The sequence below is a fragment of the Camelus bactrianus genome, chromosome 32 (assembly GCF_048773025.1).
Source record: "Camelus bactrianus isolate YW-2024 breed Bactrian camel chromosome 32, ASM4877302v1, whole genome shotgun sequence".
In the NCBI taxonomy this organism is placed as follows: Eukaryota; Metazoa; Chordata; class Mammalia; order Artiodactyla; family Camelidae; genus Camelus; species Camelus bactrianus.
In genome coordinates, this window is record NC_133570.1 from 22,756,308 (window position 1) to 22,775,212 (window position 18,905).

Here is an 18,905-nt window from a genome sequence, read left to right on the forward strand (position 1 = left end):
CACTGGGGGTTCCCACGTCCATCCTGAAGGATGAGAGCGCCTCCAGCTCACCGGCCAACTCCCAGCACCCCACACACAGCGGAGGGAGGACCAGGCCAAGCCCCGCCGCCTCCTCCCCACAGAGGGTCTACCTGCCTGCTCTCTGTCCATCAACCAGCACGCGCAGACAGCCCAGGACCTCTCCTTCCTCACTAAGCGACTTGAGGGCAGTGCCCAGGAGAGGCGCCCCTTGAGCTGAGTCTAAAGGACAAGGAGCAGCCCTGGTGCAGAGAGGAGGTGAGACTGGGTGCCCATCAGAGACCTGGGTGTGCACAGCATGCGTGTCTAGCGGATTCCATGGGTGAGTCAGAGGAGACAAGCCTGGCGAGACCGGACCGGGAAGGAGCATGCTAAGGGATGTGACTTTTTCAGTAGAGTCCTGCCTTCCTGAATTAGGTTCCAGTTTCTGAGCGCAGGGCCTCGGCACGTGCACGTCTCCTCGACGCACTGCTGGGTGGGAACCACGTGGGCCTGAGGAAGCTAACTGGTGTGGAGTACAAAGAAACCACTGAGTGATGTGATGCAGGTGTCCGCCACAAATGGGATGGCCCGAACTCCGGAGCGGCGGTGGGGATGCAGAAAAAAGACAGGCAGAGAACAGAGATAAAGGCCTAGTTCAGCAGAATCTGGCAAGTGGCTAGATATGGGGGGAGGGGGCATGGCAGTCTCCCCCAGGTTTTTCCTTGGTTATGGAGTAGACAAGTGGTCCATTAACTAAGGGAGGCAAGACAGAAATAGGGGCATGGGCAGGGTTTAGACCCAGGGGCCTGCAGGTCCAAGCGCCATTCAAAGGAAACTCTCCAGGCTGGTGGATACAGAGTTTAGGTTCAGGAGGGACGTCTTCCTGGTTCTCGAAGCTTTAAATCCTAACTTACTGCTGCAGCAAAGAAAATAGAAACAGCCCCTGAGCATTTAGTGATACTTTCTAATACAGTGAGAATAGTTTCAAATGACCTGGCATAATAAAACACTAAATCAACAGTCTCTTAACTCAGAGTTGTAACAAGAGCAAAAAGGTCCCAGTACCCTGAGACAAATGTTTCTGTCCTGGTGGACACCTCAAGAAAAGGTCCCAATGTTGCAATAACAAGGACACTCTTTCCCAGGGCCTGTCCCAATTACCTCTTAATAGAGAAACATTTACAAAGAACATCATTAAGGCAGGCTAAAACAGTCCCAACTTCCTAGGATGCATGAATTTTGGGTAAAAAAATGCACTGCTTTCCTCGATTCCCCAAAACCCAGTGGATTGAGAACGCTTACACTGGCACGACACCATTTGTAAAACTCCCGACACATAACACACCTACCACCTGCACGCACTACTCCTCCGTGTTAATTACCCAACCACAGATACTAAACCTGGGCTCAACAGCAACTAGTTCACTGCTTAGTATGATGAATTCCAAGGAATGAACTGTCATTCGGAAACCCCTCCTACTCACCCACAGGTGACTATGGACTGAAAGTACATGAGTATGGAGTTCTGAGTAAATGTTACTTGAACAGCATTAAAAGGTTGCCACAAATCTCAATTCCTTATCTCAATAGTTGTACCATAACAACTAATAAAAAGTCACCCCTCATTTAAACCCACAGGTTTCCCCACTGTGAAAAGCCCTTCTGGGAAGACACCCAGCTGGAAGGCCCTTAGAGGGGATGAATGCAATCCAGACGCTATAAAGAAATGATCAGACGGCAACCAATTTCCCTCAGCCACACCTACAGGTTTCACTTTTGTAACTATTTCCCCTCCTGACTGAAGCAATGGTTACAATCTGGTTGTTGCCATCAATGCTGAATTAGCTGCTTGCAAATTAAAATGTAGTTAATGTTTTGTTAACATTGTAATTCCTAAAAAGGGTTTTCAAAAAGGCTAATACTTTTGGTAAATGCTTTTTAAAGACTTGATCATACTCACTTTGCCTAAAGTAACTTCTCATCCAGATATATGCAAATCACTCCACTTTTAATAATGTATCTTACACTATCTGCAGACAGTCCATTGTTACAAAGAAATCTTTGATTCCAAGTAAGTCAGAAAATAGTTTCTGAGGAAATCTAAAGTTCTTTAAGAATTTTCAACATCACTGTCAACATCTGTTTACTTTTCATCATTGAAAATCTTTTCTAGTATCCACCCCATGTACCCATCAACCTGCATGGATAATTTTTTTTTTTTAATATAACCTAACCTGACTCTCAGAGCCAATGATCAGCCTCTTGTAACCAGCATTCCTACTGAACTGAAAAACTTTCATCCACAATTCAAGAAACAACATACTCCTCCATGCATCTTTGGAAGGAGAAAGGAGGCAGTGTGACAAGGAGCAAGGAACTTGGGATTTGGAGCCAGGCAGATGTAGCATGTCACCTCTCCCCGGCATGGGCTGCTGCTCCACCTTAAGTAAAACTCTTAACCTAAGTCTCACACCCTTCTTATTTGTAAAATAAAGATGATGATGCACTAACTTTAAGAGTTATTAAAAAGATAGGAAAAAACTTAAGCAAATGATCTAGTGCTTAAGTACTCAGTTAATGTTACATATTTTTTCTGAATTACAATTCTTTTAAAACAAACAAAAAAATTATTTAAAAAACCATAGTAACACCCATCTCAGACCCCTGCGAGCCTGGGAGCCCCACACTGGGTCAGCTTGGCTAGACTAAGGGATACTAGGGTGAATTAGGTCAAGATCCCTGCCCTTTAGGAACCCAGTAGGAAAGACAAGTCTAACACAAATCCAATTGTGACAAGTGTTCAAACAGAAACGTAAAGAAAGTGCTGTGGTCACACAAAGGAGGAAACAACTCATTCTGAAGGGGGAGGGGACGGGAGGCCTCACAGAGTAGCTGGCCTTGGAGTTAAACACAGGAATTCCCTGCAAGGGGGGAAGTCGAGGGGAAGGCAGCCTTTCTCAAGTAGAACAAACAGCAGGTGCAAAGGAGACCTCAGGGCACGTGGTCAGGTAAGGGCAGTGAGGGCAGGGGGCTTTGGAGTCAGTCAGAACTAGTCGATCATAGCACACTCTCCCCTAGCTTGGAAAACTAGGGCAAGCCTTGCATTCCACCTTCTCACCTACAAACTGCGAATAACAGGTCTACTTCACAGGGAAGATTAAGCACGATCAAGAATGTGAAGGACATGACACATTGTAAAATAACTATAACTCAATAAAAAAAAGTTTAGGAAAAAAAAAGAATGTGAAGGACAGAGCTGCACAAAGTAAAAGCTAAGGAAAAAGGAAGCTACTGTGACTAGGTGTAAGGGTGGTAGGGAACCACGGAGCAGGAGGTGTGACTGAACAGATTACTTTCAAGCAGCCTAAGGGTCTGGCATGCCAAGAAGTTAGGATTAACTTCTGAGGACAATAAAAGCACAGAGGAATTTGATAGGAGAGTGAATGGATTAAAATTTGCTTTAGAAAAAGAACTGTGGAGGCTGTGAAGGCAAGTCAGAGAAGGCGAGAACTCTGGAAGGCACCCGAGAGATGAAGGTATAGATTCAAGAAATTTCAGGAAGATGAGAGAGGAAGGTACATCCAGGTATCTTTCGATTAAAATCCGAACGGCTTCCTGGATGACTTGGGGAGCAGAGAAGGGAAATAAGCGAATAACAGTCCTCTTATCCAGATGACTGTGTGAATGATGGTGTCACCAACAGAGAAGTCTGGAGTCTGCTGACGGTTCTTTTGTGCCCACTTCCAATCCAGTTTTATGTAGTTCAATGTCGTTCCAGCCCTTAGCGAACAAAAGAAAGGAAACGTTCCCAGGGAGGGAGGGCCCAGGGGCTGTGACTCCAAGTTCAGTGTCTGGTTCTACGGAGCACTGCTCTACCCAGGAGGAACCCCAGCCCTTTATCTCCCCTCAGGAAACCAGCTCCTTGGCCCTTTTTATTTCCGGCCGGTGCAGCCCGGCAGCACCTTCGGCCGGGCAGCCGGCTCGCAACCCTAGGCGAGTTCGGCTCCGCGGGACGCTGGCAAACACACTCGAGAAAGAACTAGGCTCGGGTGGCATCCGTGCTCCTCACCCGAGGAGCCAATTAGCAACACGGACCCTGCTGCATTCAAGATACAAAGTACCAAGTTATTTTTATAAACTTTGGCCGGTTTTGACTCCAACCCCCTCGGCCCGGCCAGGCCGGTGGCACTTTGCTCTATCAGGAGAAGGAGCGCGGAGGACGAGGGGCGGGCAGGGAAGGAGCTGGGCAGGAGGCCCGCGCCGCGGCCGGCCGACCCCCGCCCTCCCGCCTCCCGGGGCAGGACTTGCCGCTGTGTGACTCCGCAGTCACAGGCGACAGTCTGCTCGCACCCGGCGCAACCTAGAGCGCCTGCCACAGACCGGCCTAACTTTGGCCCCGCGGCCGCCTCCCCGCGAGCCCCCCGCCCCGCGCGGCCCGCCCGGCCGGCTCCCAGCCCGGAGCGCTGCGGCCCAGGGCGGGGCGGCTCCGCGGCGCGGGCTCGCTCCGGCCGCGCTCCGGCGCTCGGGCCTCCCGCCGGCGCCGGTGGGCCTGTCGCCGCCGCCCCGGCCCGGGGGCCGCCACCGCGCGGAGCGAGCCCGCGGACCGGGCGGGGCGGCTGGACGGGGCCGGCGGGGGCCGGGGGCCGGCGCGGCCTGGCGCTCCCGTCGGGGCTGCGGCCTAGGCGGCCCCGTTAGCTCCCTCAGCGCGCAAGGCCCGTGGCGGCGGAGCCGCACGGGGCGGGGGGCGGCGGCGGCGGCGGCGCCCGAGGGGCCCGGGCGGCCGCGGGGCCCTGGCCCGCCGCCGCCCCCCGCCCGCCCGCCGGCGCCGGAGAATGGCTTTTACCTTCATCAGCCTCCTGCTGGCCGCCATCTTGGATCTGGTGCTGCTGCTGGCCCAGAATGCATCGCGGCCGCCGGGCGCCGGAGCCCCCGCACTTCCTGGAGCGGGGGAGGGGCGGGCGGCGGCGCGGCGCCTGGCGAAGCGCCTACTGTGCGCCGGCGGCGGCGCGGGAGGCCGGGAGAGCGGGGCCAGCGCGAGGAGGCCGTGCCCTCACGGGCGTCCAGTGCGGTGGCGCTTGGAAACAGTGCCTGGCACACAGTAGGTTCACAGTGAACATGAGATGGGTGAGCAGCCAGGCACTGCTAAGCGCTGCTAAGGGCGAAAGGAAAACCGGGTGACGGGAGTGGCTGTGCGGACCTACTTCTCATCAGGACGTCGGGAGCCTCCCTGAGGGAACAGAAGAAATTAATAATAGCTAACACGCACCGTGAACAGCTCCATTTCACAGAAGCACAGAGGAGGCCCAGGGTTTGCCCAAGGTCACGCAGTCAGCCAGGGGCAGGGCCCGACTGCTGCTCCACAGTCTACGCTGGGACCTGGACCCTGGGAAGGAGCAGCCCGAGGGAGGAAGGGGAATGCTTCAAACAGGGGAAGCAGCACGGGCAGAAACCATGGGACCGTCCGAGTGGCCAGAATGGAGTAAGACAGTTTAGAGTGAGCGAGGAGGGTGGGTGACAGACAGCCTTGTAGGAACCAGAGACATGTGGCTTTTCTTCTCCGTGGGGTGAGTGGCCTTCGGCGGATGAACAGCAAGCAGCCACAGAGCGAGACGCGCGTGTGTAAGGAGAGGACTCTGGTTGGAGGATGGAGGATGAGGTAGGTAGAGGATGAGAGGGGAGCAGGGCCATTGCAGCCACCGGGGCAAAGAGGTGATGGTGGTTTGGACCACAGGTGGCAGTGCAGGCAAAGAGGAGGGTATAGCTTCAGATCATTTAAGCTGGTGATGGAATTTTTCTCCATTCTAAGAGCAATCAGTTAAAAAAAAAAAGCAGTTTTCTATGAGAGGAGAGAGAAAAAGGTACTGGAGATGTATAGCCTGGAATAGAGCCAGCCTCCCACCCAGCATCTGGGAGCCCAGGCTTAATACAGGGAAAGAGTGGGGGAAAACTAGATGCTAGGAGGGCAGGGTATAGCTCAGTGATAGAGCATGTGCTTAGCATGCACGAGGTCCTGGGTTCAATCTCCAGTATCTCCATTAAAAAAATTATAAAAAAGAAACCTAATTACCTCCCCCCGCAAACAAAAACCCAGAAACTAGATGATAAACCTTATACATTTAAGGACCCTGTGTGCCTTTTATTTCCCCCAAGGGCTGACACACAGTGGGAGCTCAGTAAAAATTTGGCAAATGTATGAGGGACTCCATAAGCCAGCTCCTTAGAGCTGGAGGAGACTTGGGAACCTGGCTTGGGAACTGACTCCATGGTCCTACTGTGCACTGGACCTGGTGCTTAGTGGGCCCAGGTCACAGAGGGAGCATGGTTCCTGCCCCTCACCTTGACATGCTAAACCAGGAACAGAGAGTGCGATTGGGAGAGGTGAGTGCTGAGAACTAGCCTTTGCTGTGGTTTCTCCCATATCCTCACCCCCTGGGCAAGATGGCTCTCTTCCGCCCACATTGCAAGTAGGGAACAGAGGCCCTGGGCAGCAGAGTGCCGTGGTTAAACAAGCACATGGTCTGTCCAAGTATGAAAGCTGCCTGGTCTTTGGGGCCCCTGTCCTGCTCTTAAACCTCCACTGCTCCCCTGTCTTCTTGTCACCCTAGCTCTCCTCCACTCCACCCACCCTGTTCATCCAGACCTGACCTTTCCATGCCATGCCCCCGAGCCTCCCATCCAGAATGGTCTCTTCCTCCTCTTCCCTCTCCTTCTGGGTTCCAGGCCCTCCTGCTCAAACTGACCGCAGTTGCTCCTTCCTCCAATCAGCTCAGGTCCTGGATGTTCACCTGCTAGGTTCAGGGGAGGAGATACAGAGGTGGCACTTGCTGTCAAGAGGCTTGTCACACCCTAGGGAGGCAAAAGGAAAACAGGTGTGAGGGTTTGGTGAGGTGCACAGGCTCAGTGGAGGGTCCTTACCGGGACCAGGGTCTGGGCCCAGGAGAGGAGGAAGCATCACAGGGTGAAGTGCCTCTGCTAAGGCAGGAAACTGGCAGTGGCACTCACTGAGCGGTGCCTGGCTCTGGGCTGGACATTTACACCCACCACTGAGCTCCTTGGCACAGCAGAGCCATACTAAGATGCTCTATCTCACGGGTGAGGAAGCTGGGGCCCTGAGAGAAGTAGCCTGCCCTGCGTCACCCAGCTGGGAAGGGAGCTCCAGGAGTGGAGCCCACTGTGGTCCATGTGGTGACGTTCCACCTTGACCTCCCTCTGTGGCCCAAAGCCTCGCATCCTGCATCCCTTCCTTCCCCCAACCAGTGCCCCAGCCTCTGCCATGCCCTTTGCCTGTGGTGCCCTGTTCGTTCCCTCCCCCAGCACCCCCTTGTCCATCTGGGAGGTGGTAGTCATGCCTCAGGACTAGCATGACTTTCCACGCCCACTTGGGGAACTTGACAGCCTGCAGTGTGCTGGGTCCCCCAGGATGAATGCACAAGCCTTCCTTTGACGCCTGCAAACAGCCTCTGAGGTCAGAACTGTTACCAGCCCCACTGACAGAGAAAGACACGGAGGCTCAAGGGGCCAATCAAGTTTTCCCTCAGCCACCTGGCTGGTCAGAGGATCAAGCCCAAGTCTACTCTCCGACTGCAAGGTCTGGGAGACTCAGCCGACCCAAGGGCTCCCTCTTTCTCTTCTCCCCCACCCCCATTCTCTCTCTTTCCCTCCATCCTTCCTTCCTCCCTTCCTTCACAACCTCCACTAGAGTTTCTCTGTGCTTAGTGAATGAAGAAATTAACACAGCACCTGCCCCCCACCTACTGCCCTGACCAGACTGGGTGCTTGGCAAATGTTTGAGGAAGGAAAGACTCCCCTGACCTAGAGCCTTGGCCAACTGGCTGGACAAAAGTTATCGCCGCTGGTGTCAGTCAGCCTTCAGGCTGCATAGGGAGGAGGGTGATTGGAATAGGCCCAGAGTGGAGAGAAAGGCAGATGCAGAAGACAGAAGATGGGTCTGTCCTGGTGACAGTGGGCAGGCGGAAGCCAAGATGCTGCCAGCAGCAGCAGGGTCCTTGGGAAGCAGCAGCCACTTGTCTGGGAGCTTAGGGGTCACAATGGGACTCCAGTGGCCAGAGCCAGTGCGCCAGACCATATCGACACCAGTTCAGAGCCCGGAGTTGGGTCACATGGGCCTGGGCACAAGTCCTTGTGGAACCGAGGCAGTTTCCTCCTCTGGAGAGGACAGTGCCAGTTTCCCTGGCTATGGTGAGGACTCAGGGACAAGGCTGGTCATGTGCTGGTGGGGATGGGTTGGCATACACCTGGGAAGCAGGGCCAGGGCTGCCAGGTAAGAGGAAGAGAGCTAGAAGCTGGCACACACTGCCCCACGCAGGAGGGTGTGGAGCAGCCACGGTCAGCTGCAGAGCCCAGGAAGCAGAGGCAGACACCGGCAGGTCCCTCTCCAGGTTTCTATCCAGGAGGGAACAGTGCTGGTAGTGCCAGGCCTCCCATGACCAAGAACAGGGAGTTCTGCTTGCAGTGCTGCTGAGGGACCCTCTGTGAGCTCCAGTTTCTCCCCCAGGCACAGGAGCACCAAGACAGAATTGTGAAGAATTGAAGCCAGGAGGGAGTAGGCCTGCCCCAGGCAGGGTAGGCACAGGGCGAGGGGTGGGGGTGGGGGTGCAGGGAGGGCTGGTGCAGGCGGCCAGACTTCACGGGGCCACGGGATTGGCAGGTCCCTCGGCCTAAATCTGACCTTAGCTCTGGGCAGCATCACACCGTCTCTGGCCTTAGCTCTTGGGAAGCCTGCTCTGGTGGGGTCTTCACCCTGTAAGCACCATACCCCTCGCTCCCCTCACTGGACCCCTCTCTGAATTCACTTGGTTCCTTTGCCATATTTGTGTTTCACATCTGCATCTGCCCTTAGGTTGTGAATGCCACAGGGACAGAGGCCACCTCTGGCCAGCTGGTCTCTGCCTTCTTCAGTTGTGTAATTATTGAGCACATCCCACATACCAGGCAGCCTCCTAGATGTGGAGACATCGGAGAACAGGCAGAAAACACATGGACCCCAAAGTGAGAGGAGCAGGCTGGAAGGCTGGAGGTTCTGGAGCTCTGGAGGTTAGGAGCTTAAAGGTCTCCGCTGGGTTCTCAGGATGGAGCCCAGGGCCCTCACCAAGGCCACCAGCTCTGCAGAGCTCAGAGTTTAATGGTGTTTCTAGAGTTTTAAGTCACCCTAAAAATCTGACAAATGTCACTCGTCAGTGGCTGTGTCTCATCGAAGCAGGTAGGGACACTGTCTCCCCTCCAGCTCTGGCCCTTCAGTATTTCCCAGGAGCCCTGGAACCCCAAGGAACCCAGTTTGAAAACCACCCATGTAATCTATCCCTGTCATATTATAGGCAAGAAAGCTGAGACTCAGAGAATACGGTCTGGCTCCCCAAGCTCAGAGTCCCTGGGGGTGACAGGCAGGTCACTGGACAGTCACCGTACATGTGATGAGTGTGTGGTAGCTTGCTCATACTTGGGACTGCACTCACAAGGGCCTTGAGTGGCACCAGCATGGGCAGTCGCTGGATGGTTACTGTGTCCCCAAGACTCACCCAGGGTCCCCTCCCTGATGCAGACCTGATGGCTAGAGGCCTTGCTTGAGCTGCAGCAGGACAGCCAGGCTGTGGGCCCCACCCAGATTCGTCATAGCTGCCCTTGTGCCCTGGAAGCCACCCACTCCCTCTGAGCCTCGGGGCCTCAACCTCCATCACACAGAGCTCTGCTAAGGGCCCCATGAAGACATGCTTCCCCGTGGCAACACAACCACCTGGCACATCCCTCTCACCTCTCAAACAAAAGAGCACCTGGAGCCACAAGTCCCTGAGCTCTACTTACTCGCTGCTGTCCAAAGGCATCCCCCGTGCCACAGCGGGCTTCAAGGGAACTCAGTCCGAAATACAGATCACGGCAGAAAAGGTGGAGCCCATCAGCCCCAGGCTGTGAGCACAGCATGTGCTTCTCTGAGCCATGGTTTTCCCACCTGCGAGCTGGGGCCAAGATCATCTGCCTGCCTACCAGGGGACCTGACTGTGAGAAGAGTGTCTGTCTGTCCTGCACCAGGAGCAACCCAGGAAGGTCGGTCCCAGAAGAGAGGCTGTATAGGGGAGAGGAAGTTCACTCAAAGGGTCCTGTGGGGGCTTGTGGCTGGACAGCCTCCCTCAGAGTAGCACAGCCTGAGTCGTGAAAGGCCCAGTGCTGCCCAGGCCAGGCTGGCACACACACTGAGAAGCAAAGGGGTCTCTGATGGATCACATGTGGTCACAAGATAAGGACTGGATGCAAGTGGCCGGGTACCAGATGTCCATCCACATCTCCCAGGGGGCCACTTGGTGCTGGGGCAGGAAGCCGTGTGTGTGTGTGTGTGTGTTCTCTGCAGCTCAGGACCCTCCAGCATCTCTGCTGAGGACTGAGCCTCACTCCCTGCCCAGCCTGATGCCTCTGCTCAAGACCCCAGTGGGAAGCCTGGAGCCTAAGGACACAGCCCTTGCTGCCAGTTGGTACCTGACTGTGGGAGGCTGGCCAGCCATGTCACCAGGTGAGGCCATGCCCTTCATGCCCTGCCTCCCTGCCTGGCCCTGAGTCCCTAACCCTCCTTTCTAGGGAGGGACTTTCACTTACCCGCCTCTGAGCCTCCTCTGAGCCCACCCTGGGCAGGGACACAAATGTGTATCAGACACATCCCTGCTGTAAAAGGAGAGGCACCAGGTTGTGTGATCAGAGCTGCAGAGTCCTGGCTTGACCAAGCCTGGCCTGGAGAGTTGGGGAAAGCTTTCTGGAGGAGGCACTGCTAAATAGAGGCCAAAGTGAAGACAAGATTGGTAGTAGGTGAGTGGACACACCCCACTAGCCAGCCCAGTCACCTTGAGCAGAACCCTAATCCCAAGGGACTTAGGACTTCTAATCTGGAAAATGGGTGGTTTAAATCATGTATAGCAGGCATTGGCACCGAACAAGACACACTTAGTAGGTCTGCAGTGGGCAGTGTTATTTTTGTCTCCAGCCAGGTTGGTATCCAAGGCAGAGGGAACAGCACATGCAAAGGCCCAGAGGCCTTTGAGCCAGAAGAATCCTTCAGACTCCTGGAAGCAGCTTGTGAGGATCCAAGCCAAGCCCTGGAGAGCGAGATGGGAACTTACACATACCTCTGCAGCTCCTACTCTACACCCAGCCCTCAGCTGACAGAGTCCTCATGTCCCTCCAACCCTGGGAAGCTGGTGGTATTAATACACCCACTGTGCAGAGGCTGGGAGAGGTGAGGTCACCAGCAATGGCCCTTCAGCCAAAAAGTGGCAGAGCCTGGATGGCTTCCCACTTGCCACAAGGCATTGGGAGTGAGTCCAAGGGAGCACAGAGAGTACCTGCATGCTTCCACCATGACAGCCCTGCCCAGCCTCAGCCCAATCCCTGCCTTACAGACCTCAGTTTCCCTACCTGTGAAAGAGGGCCTAAGATTAAAATCAGTGAGCTGCCAGGGAGCCTTGCTCTGTTTGAGCACCGTAGACACTCTCACCTCCTTGAAACCTTACAAACAGAGGAAATGAATGCTCAGAGAGGTCAGGGAACTCTGGGAGGTCACACAGCACAGAAGGGAGCCACATATTAGCCCATTTTACAGATGACAACATGGGAGTGACTCAAAAAGCTGAAGGACTCTTTGACCCCAAGGCCCACCAGCTCTAACCATCTGACACAATGCCCCTTGGAGAGCCATGGAAAGTTCTCTGGCCCTGCTGTCTCCAGGGAGGTGGTTTAGGGACCCAGCTGGGCCCATGAGGGCCTCTGGCTTTACTTTGTGGAAAAGCAGGCAGCCCCAGGCACTCCTGGGCCAGACCAAAGGGCAGGCTAGGCCCTCACATCAGCCCCATCCTCTCACCTCCCTCCCTGCTGCCCCCACCCTGGGGTTCCACTTGACCCTCTCTCCTTCTGCAGACGTCAAATGTGAGGCTCCCCGCTGGGACAAAGCCTGGGGAGGGGTCCTCCCAATTACGACCTTGAGATTGGTTGGATGGAGTCCGGGTGCCCACGGAATCTGGAGGCAGAATTTTGCAGGTTTGCATCCCTACGTCGCTACTTCTCGGCTATGTGACCGTGGGGAGGATGGTGGGGAGCATCCCTGCAGGGTGATTGTAAAAGTGAACCAAGAAATCACAGGTCAGGCCTCTGGTCCTCAAAGGAGCCCTTCTCGCCTGTCTCAGTTGGCACCATGCCCAGGCCATGGGCTGGAGACTTCTGTGTCAAATGGTCATAGGAGGTTTATAGGTAATATATATCATATATAAAGCATGCAACTCTTTGGAAGGGGTCCTTGGCAGGGTAGGTGCAGTGGGGGTGCAGCAGTCAGCTGCCTGCCCAGGGTTCACCCCCAAGTTTGGGCATATCTTATTGTGGTTTCTAGTCACCACACCACCTGAATCCGTATCCTGGCCAGGTGGGGTCTGCTCACTCCGCATTGGTGATCTTGACTCACATGCTAAGTAAGCCCTTTTCTCCAGGCCCAGAGAAGCTGCTCAGGCTTCCCATGAGCTGTTGTCCTGGAAGGGGTCATGTGGTACCTGGGTCACAAGGGACATGGTACCAGGAACAGGGAGACGCCTGGGGTCAGAGACACCCCTGGGCATCCTGGGAAGGGCAAGCGCTGTGTTGAGCAGGGGTGTGTAGAGTCCAGCCCCTACGCAGGCAGCCGAGAGAGGAGTGCGTGCTAGTGTTCCCACCGCAGGGGGTGGGGGAACGCGCCCAGAGGCGGAAGGAGCTCGCGGAGACCCTCAGGGGCGCCGGAAGGGGCGCGCGGGGCGGTTGGCCGCGGCCGGGGCGGCGGCCGTTGGCGAGCGGCGGCCTGGGCCAGGCGAGGTCAGGCGTCTGGCCAGGCCGCGGCCACCATGACCAAGGACTCGCCCAGCCCTTTGGGCGGGGGCCGCGCGACACCCAAGAAGCAGGCTACTCCGGGCCCGGCGGCGGTGGCGGTGCTGGAGGAGCAGAGGAGGGAGCTGGTGAAGCTGCGGGCCGAGCTGGAGGCGGAGCGGGTGCGCGGGCGAGCCGAGCGGCGGCGCTTCGCGGCCCAGGCACGCCAGCTGCGGGAGGCGGCCGAGCGGGAGCAGCAGCAGCTGGTTGACCACCTGCGCTCCAAGTGGGAGGCCCAGCGCGGCCGGGAGCTGCGGCAGCTGCAGAAGGAAATGCTGCGGGAGCGCGAGGCCGAGATCCGGCAGCTGCTGCGCTGGAAGGAGGCCGAGATGCGGCAGCTGCAGCAGCTGCTGCACCGCGAGCGTGACGGCGTCGTGCGCCAGGCCCGGGAGCTGCAGCGCCAGCTGGCCGAGGAGCTGGTGAACCGCGGCTACTGCGGCCGCGCGGGGGCGCCCGAAGTCGCCGCCGCGCAGTGCCGCTGTCGCCTGCAGGAAGTGCTGGCGCAGCTCCGCTGGGAGACGGACGGCGAGCAGGCCTCGCGCATCCGCCACCTACAGGCGGCCCTCGACGTGGAACGCCAGCTCTTCCTCAAGTACATCCTGGAGCACTTCCGCTGGCACCCCGCTCTGTCCGGCGTCCCCGACCCCCAGGCGGTGGAATCTTCGGAAGAGCGGTCCCCTGAGACCGCCGTAAAGTCCGCACGTCGACTCGAATCCCTCGGCAGCCTGAATGCGGGCACCCGCGCACGCTCCCGCTCCCTCGAACGGGTGCCCTCGGCGAGCTCCGGCTCCCCAGACAGCCTGCTCCCCGTGCGCGTCAGCTCCCTCGATTCCTTGGCACCAGCGAGTTCCCGCTCGCTCTACAGCACCCTGAGTCGCCCCAAGGCCCCGGAATCCTCCTCGCCAGATGCCTCCATCCTGGGCTCCCTGTGCCCCCCGCAGCCGCCACCATCGGAGCACAGGAGACCTGACGACCCACCAGGAGGGGAAGAGTCCAGGAGCCAGACCTGCGAAGCCCTGACTCCTTTGTCGCCGGGCCAGGACTATGGCGAGCTCGTGAAGCAGAACTCAGAGCTGACCGAGGCGTTGCAGGTGCTGGCCCTCCGCTGCTCTAGCCTCCGCGAAGAGAACCTGAAGCTGCGGCGCGCTGGCTTCCCCGACGAGGCGGACGAGAAGGTGAAGCGGCTCAAGGTGAAGCACGCCGAGCTAACTGGCCTCGCGCGACGCCTGGAGGACCGGGCCCGCAAGCTGCAGGAAACCAACCTGCGGGCTATGAGCGCGCCTGTGCCCGGCGATAGCCTTGCTGGCCTGGAGCTGTGCCAGGCCCTCGCCCGCCAACGAGCGCGGGACTTGTCGGAGCAGGCGAGCGCGCTGCTGGCCAAGGACAAGCAGATTGAAGAGCTGCGGCAGGAGTGCCACCTGCTGCAGGCGCGTGTCGCCTCAGGCCTTAGCAGCGCACAGCTCCCTGGCGGGGGCGCCGCCTGCGCCCTGTGGCTTAACGTCAGCGACTTGGACCGGTTGCAGCGCGAGTCCCAGCGGGAGGTGCTGCGCCTGCAGAGGCAGTTAACACTGCAGCAGGCCGCCAGCCACGCCCGGGAGGAGGCAGGCGGCCAGAGCGCGCCCCGCGAGGAGGCGCGGCGCCAAGTGCAGGCGCTGGAGCTGGAGCTGGGTGCGCGGCGGCGAGAGTGCGAGGAGCTGGGCGCGCAGGCGGCGGCAGCGCAGAGACGCGGCGAAGAGGCCGAGGCACAGCTGCAGGCGGCGCTCCGCCAGGGCTCCCGGCTGGCCACGGAGAACGCACGGCTGCAGGCCCAGGCCGACTGGACGCGGAAGGTGGCGGCCGAGAACGACGATGTGCGCGGGCAGCTGGGCCGCGCGTGCCAGGAGCGCGATGCCGCCGGCCTTCTGGCCGGGCAGCTGCTGCAGCAGGCGGCTCAAGGGCAGGACAGGCAGCAACAGCTGCAGCACGATCTGCAGAAGGCCCTGTGTGATCTCCAGGCTGCCCGGGAGGAGATGCGGGCACTGCAGTGTCATCCTGGTCACCTTCCCCAGGAACTCCAGGGGGGCCCCCAGGCCCCAGAATCCCAAGTGAAAAGTTGGGAAAGAACCAAGTTTCAGCCAGAGCCTGAAGACCAAGCATCATCCCAGCCCAGCAGGGACAAACAAGAGAAGAAGGGAGACTCCCTGCAGGAGAACCCATTTGCCCTCAGGGAGCCAGCCAGTGCCCCCCAAGTGCCAGACAGAGGTCCAACCAGCCAACCTCTGGACTCCAGCCCCTACACCAAGAAAACCAGCTCCCAGTCGAACTCCTCCTCTGAGGTGGAGTCCATGTGGGCCACTGTGCCATCTTGCCCCACTCTAGATGTGGACACAGCCAGCGAGGTGGAGGACCTGGAGCCAGATAGTGTGCCCTTGACCCTGGAAGTGGGGGGCTCAGAGGCCCCTGCCACTCCCAAGCTCAAAGTCTTCCTGGCTCGGTATAGCTACAACCCATTTGAGGGGCCCAATGAGTACCCTGAAAGTGAGCTGCCCCTCACGGCTGGGGATTATGTATTTATCTTTGGGGACATGGATGAGGATGGCTTCTATGAAGGGGAGCTGGAGGACGGCCGGCAGGGGCTGGTGCCATCCCACCTGGTGGAGCAGATTCCAGACAGCGACATCCTGGGCTGCCTGCCCCCTGAGTCCCCTGACCATGGCCCCACTCGACTCCCAGCCAGGCAGGGCAAAGCTTCCAAAGATGACAGTGGTCACAGCCTATTACCTGGGAAAGCGCAGGGGACAGTGGACAGGGGGCCATGCCAGATAGTGTGGGTGGGCTCTGAGACAGGAGTGGCAAGAGAGAGCTCAGATGCCAAGACGGAAGACTGCTGGCTGGGCTCTTGGCAGAGTGCGGACGAACAAGGCTTCTCCAAACCTCTTCTGGGAGCCAACCAGATCCTTTGTGTGGCCCCCACACAACTTTGTCTGAGAAGTATTGCAGCCACATCGGCCGAGATCACCTGGGGTGGCAGCAGCTACCCCCACATGGTGTACCTTGGTGATGTGGAGTGCACCCAGACCCCAGCGGGTGTGAGCTGCTACACCTTCCACCACCTGCATCCTGGCACGAGGTACCAGGCGCGAGTGGAGGTGCGCCCACTGTGGAACTCGCTGCAAGTGCGCTGGGAAAAAATGTCCTCCACCATCACCTTCAACACTCCCTTGGCAGGACCCCCTGACCCACCACTGGATGTGCTGGTGGAGCGCCACACCTCCCCAGGCCTCCTGGTGGTGAGCTGGCTCCCTGTGACCATCGATTCAGCGGGGTCCTCCAACGGCGTCCAGGTCACTGGCTATGCTGTGTATGCCGATGGGCTCAAGGTCGCAGAGGTCACCGATGGCACTGCTGGGAGCACCCTGTTGGAATTTTCCCAGCTTCAGCTGCCCCTGATGTGTCAGAAGATTTCAGTAAGAACCATGTCGCTTTGCGGTGAGTCCCTGGATTCAGTGCCCGCTCAGATCCCTGAGGACTGCTTTTCCTGTCTCCAATGTCCAAAGACTTCTCCCTTTAGCTACACCTGTGGGGACCCATCCACCTGCAGAGTCACCTTCCCCATCTGGCCTCAGAGGCTGGCGCTGGCTCCCCTGAGTGCCAAGTTCAGCCCCCACACCTCTGGAAGCTGCGGGGAGCCCCAGGCCCAGTTCCCAGAAGCATTTCCTGAAGAACCCCCAAGGAGGCAGTCCCCGATGCCCAAACTGAGATCAGAGGGACAATGTCCAAGTGCAGGGTTGGGCAGCCAAGCCCAGGGGCCCACAGAGCCCCAGGAGCTCTGCATGAAGGACCTGCTCTTTCAGAAGAATCCCCAGAACCACAGGCTGCCCCTGCCCAGAGGCCAGGCTTGGGGAGAAAACTGCTACCAACACACAGGCACCAGCCCGAGCCCTGCTCTGGGAGGCACCCGTCTGTCTCCTGAGTGTGGGCCCCGGAAGGAGCCATGTCAGAAGAAGACTGTCCATGAGAAGGTCCTCAGACAAAAGCAAGATGCCCCTGTGTCTGCCCCTGCCCCACTGGGTGCCAGCCAACGATACGTGTCTGACTTCTGTGACATTTTGCATGAGGAAGTTGGGCACTTGTGTCTGTGGGCCACAGAGGGGCAAGAGCAGAGGAAGGAGCTTAGGAGCCAGAGTGGGCGAGGTCAGGCTCTGGGGGGCAAGAGAGAGTGCTGGCTCCGAGAGCCCAGCTTGGCGCTGTATTCTGCTCCATCCAGCAAAGCCATCAGGATGTCCAGGGCTGACCCCCCTGCACTGGGAACGAGGGTGGACTCCCCAGCCAGGGTCTTGGTGGCCCTCTCTGATTATGACCCCCTGGAGATGTCTGCCAGCCCTGAGGCTGCAGAGGAGGAGCTGGCTTTCCAGAAAGGGCAGTTATTGAAAGTGTGGGGCGAGCATGATGGGCAAGTGGGCAATAGCCCTGAGCACTTGGTGGCCGAGGCTGAGGTGGGCACAGAGTGGACTGGCAGGAGGTGGCATTTGCCGGGACAAGGGCCTCTGCCCTCTGGGGCCCGCATTGACGACTTTGAGGGACTCACCAGCCCCCTGGGCTCCTTCCCCATGCCCCTGGGGAGCTCCAGGAGGCCCTCCCCGTGGACCCCAACCACCATGATGGCGGCTCTGGACTATGACCCCAGGAACGGGCAGGCAGGGGGCTCGGTGAAGGGCAAACTGTCCCTGAGGGTGGGGGATGTGGTCACAGTCTATGGGCCTGTGGATGACAAGGGATTCTACTATGGAGAGTCAGGTGGCCACAGAGGCCTGGTCCCAGCTCACCTGCTGGACCACGTGTCCCTCCACAGAGTGAGCATAGCTCCCTGCCAGGGCAGGGACCTCTGGCCACCCTCGCCCACAGGGACCACCACCAGCACCCTCCCCACTTCCATGAGCAGCTCATGCTCCACGAGGCCCCCTGCAGAACTGACGGCAGCCCAGGCCTCCCCTGGTCTCCAGAGCAGCAGGGCAGAAGTCTAAACTGAGTTGCTTCCAAAAGAAAGCCAGCAGCCCCCTGAGAGGTGGGCAGGCCGGTCTCCGTGGCGGGTGTTTGGAGAAGTGCCTCTCTCTGCAATCTGTCAGTAGGCGTTCTCCTTAGGAGTTTAGCCTTATTCACCCATTGCCTTGTATGAACATCTCAAGAAAAGCCGCCTCTTAAAAAGAAAAAAAGTGACCTGAATGTTATTTTTCTATCTTATGTTCAACTCCTCATTAAAATGTTCATGGAAAAAAAGAAAAAGAATATTTTAGAAGCAAAAGTGCAAGCAGGGAAACAAGCCTGCCTCTCCTCACTGTCTGTGCAGGGCCCTCGAGGGCTGCAGACACATGTTCCCGATGGAGGTTGGGGGTCATGATCTTTAGGGGGCTCAGCTCAGTGTCTGAGGGTCCAGCAGAGAGTCAGAGCTGAGAAGCCGGGCATCACTACAGGTGGGCTGTGCACCAGGGCTCAGCCCTTTGTGGAGGGTGGGGTCAGAGCCCCCCAGCTGGGGGCCCCACTCCCCACATTAGTAACGGCCCCCTTTCCCCAGGGCTTCTCACTTCTGAGGGGCCTCCCTGGGAGGGCATGTCCACATTCACCCCATTTACAGAAGAACCCCTGAAGCCAGAGGGTCCCCTGGTTTCAGGTCACACCACTGCAGAGCCACTTCCTCCCATGGTCCTCCGGGATGCCCTCTCTGGAGGGCGGGGACCAAGGGTGGTCTTCATTCTTCTCTACTTCTGCTTGATGCTCCCACTTTTCCCCACGTCCCCGCTGCTATCAGAGGAAGGGCACCACCTTCCTGGGGGACAGGAGGAACCAACCAGGGCATCCTGGCTGGAAGAATTGGAACCACAGGCAGGTTCTCTGGGGATTTGGTGGATCAGATCTAGAATGTTCCACCACCCTGTCCCCAGGGCTAGAGATGGGAAAAGGGAAGGGCAGGCCCAGGGGGTCCCTCAGCCTGACACATTCACTGCTGCCTTATCCTCAACACTGGAACCAGTGTGGTGTGCACACAC

The 18,905-nt window shown here is 57.9% G+C and overlaps 2 protein-coding genes across 3 annotated transcripts in view; one reads left to right on the forward strand and one right to left on the reverse strand.

Annotated features, from left to right (window-relative positions):
- The window catches only part of UBE2L3 (ubiquitin conjugating enzyme E2 L3), a 36,466-nt gene extending 31,486 nt beyond the window's left edge, over window positions 1–4,980 (reverse strand). Inside the window, exon 1 of one of the 2 annotated variants that reach the window (XM_074356622.1) lies at window positions 4,844–4,980. Coding sequence is in view for 1 of the 2 variants with exons in the window: in XM_074356621.1 (XP_074212722.1) it covers window positions 4,844–4,870 (27 nt within the window). In the remaining variant the exon portion in view is untranslated. The remainder of the gene's footprint in view (window positions 1–4,843) is intronic. The other variant, XM_074356621.1, reaches the window with a different exon arrangement.
- Window positions 4,981–5,115: 135 nt separating this feature from the next.
- LOC105069367 (RIMS-binding protein 3A) lies at window positions 5,116–18,490 on the forward strand. Its single transcript, XM_074356616.1, has 2 exons — window positions 5,116–10,519; window positions 10,985–18,490. The coding sequence occupies exon 2, from the start codon at window positions 12,861–12,863 to the stop codon at window positions 17,883–17,885; it is 5,025 nt and encodes a 1,674-aa protein (XP_074212717.1). The 5' UTR covers window positions 5,116–10,519; window positions 10,985–12,860; the 3' UTR covers window positions 17,886–18,490.
- The last annotated feature ends 415 nt before the right edge of the window (window positions 18,491–18,905 follow it).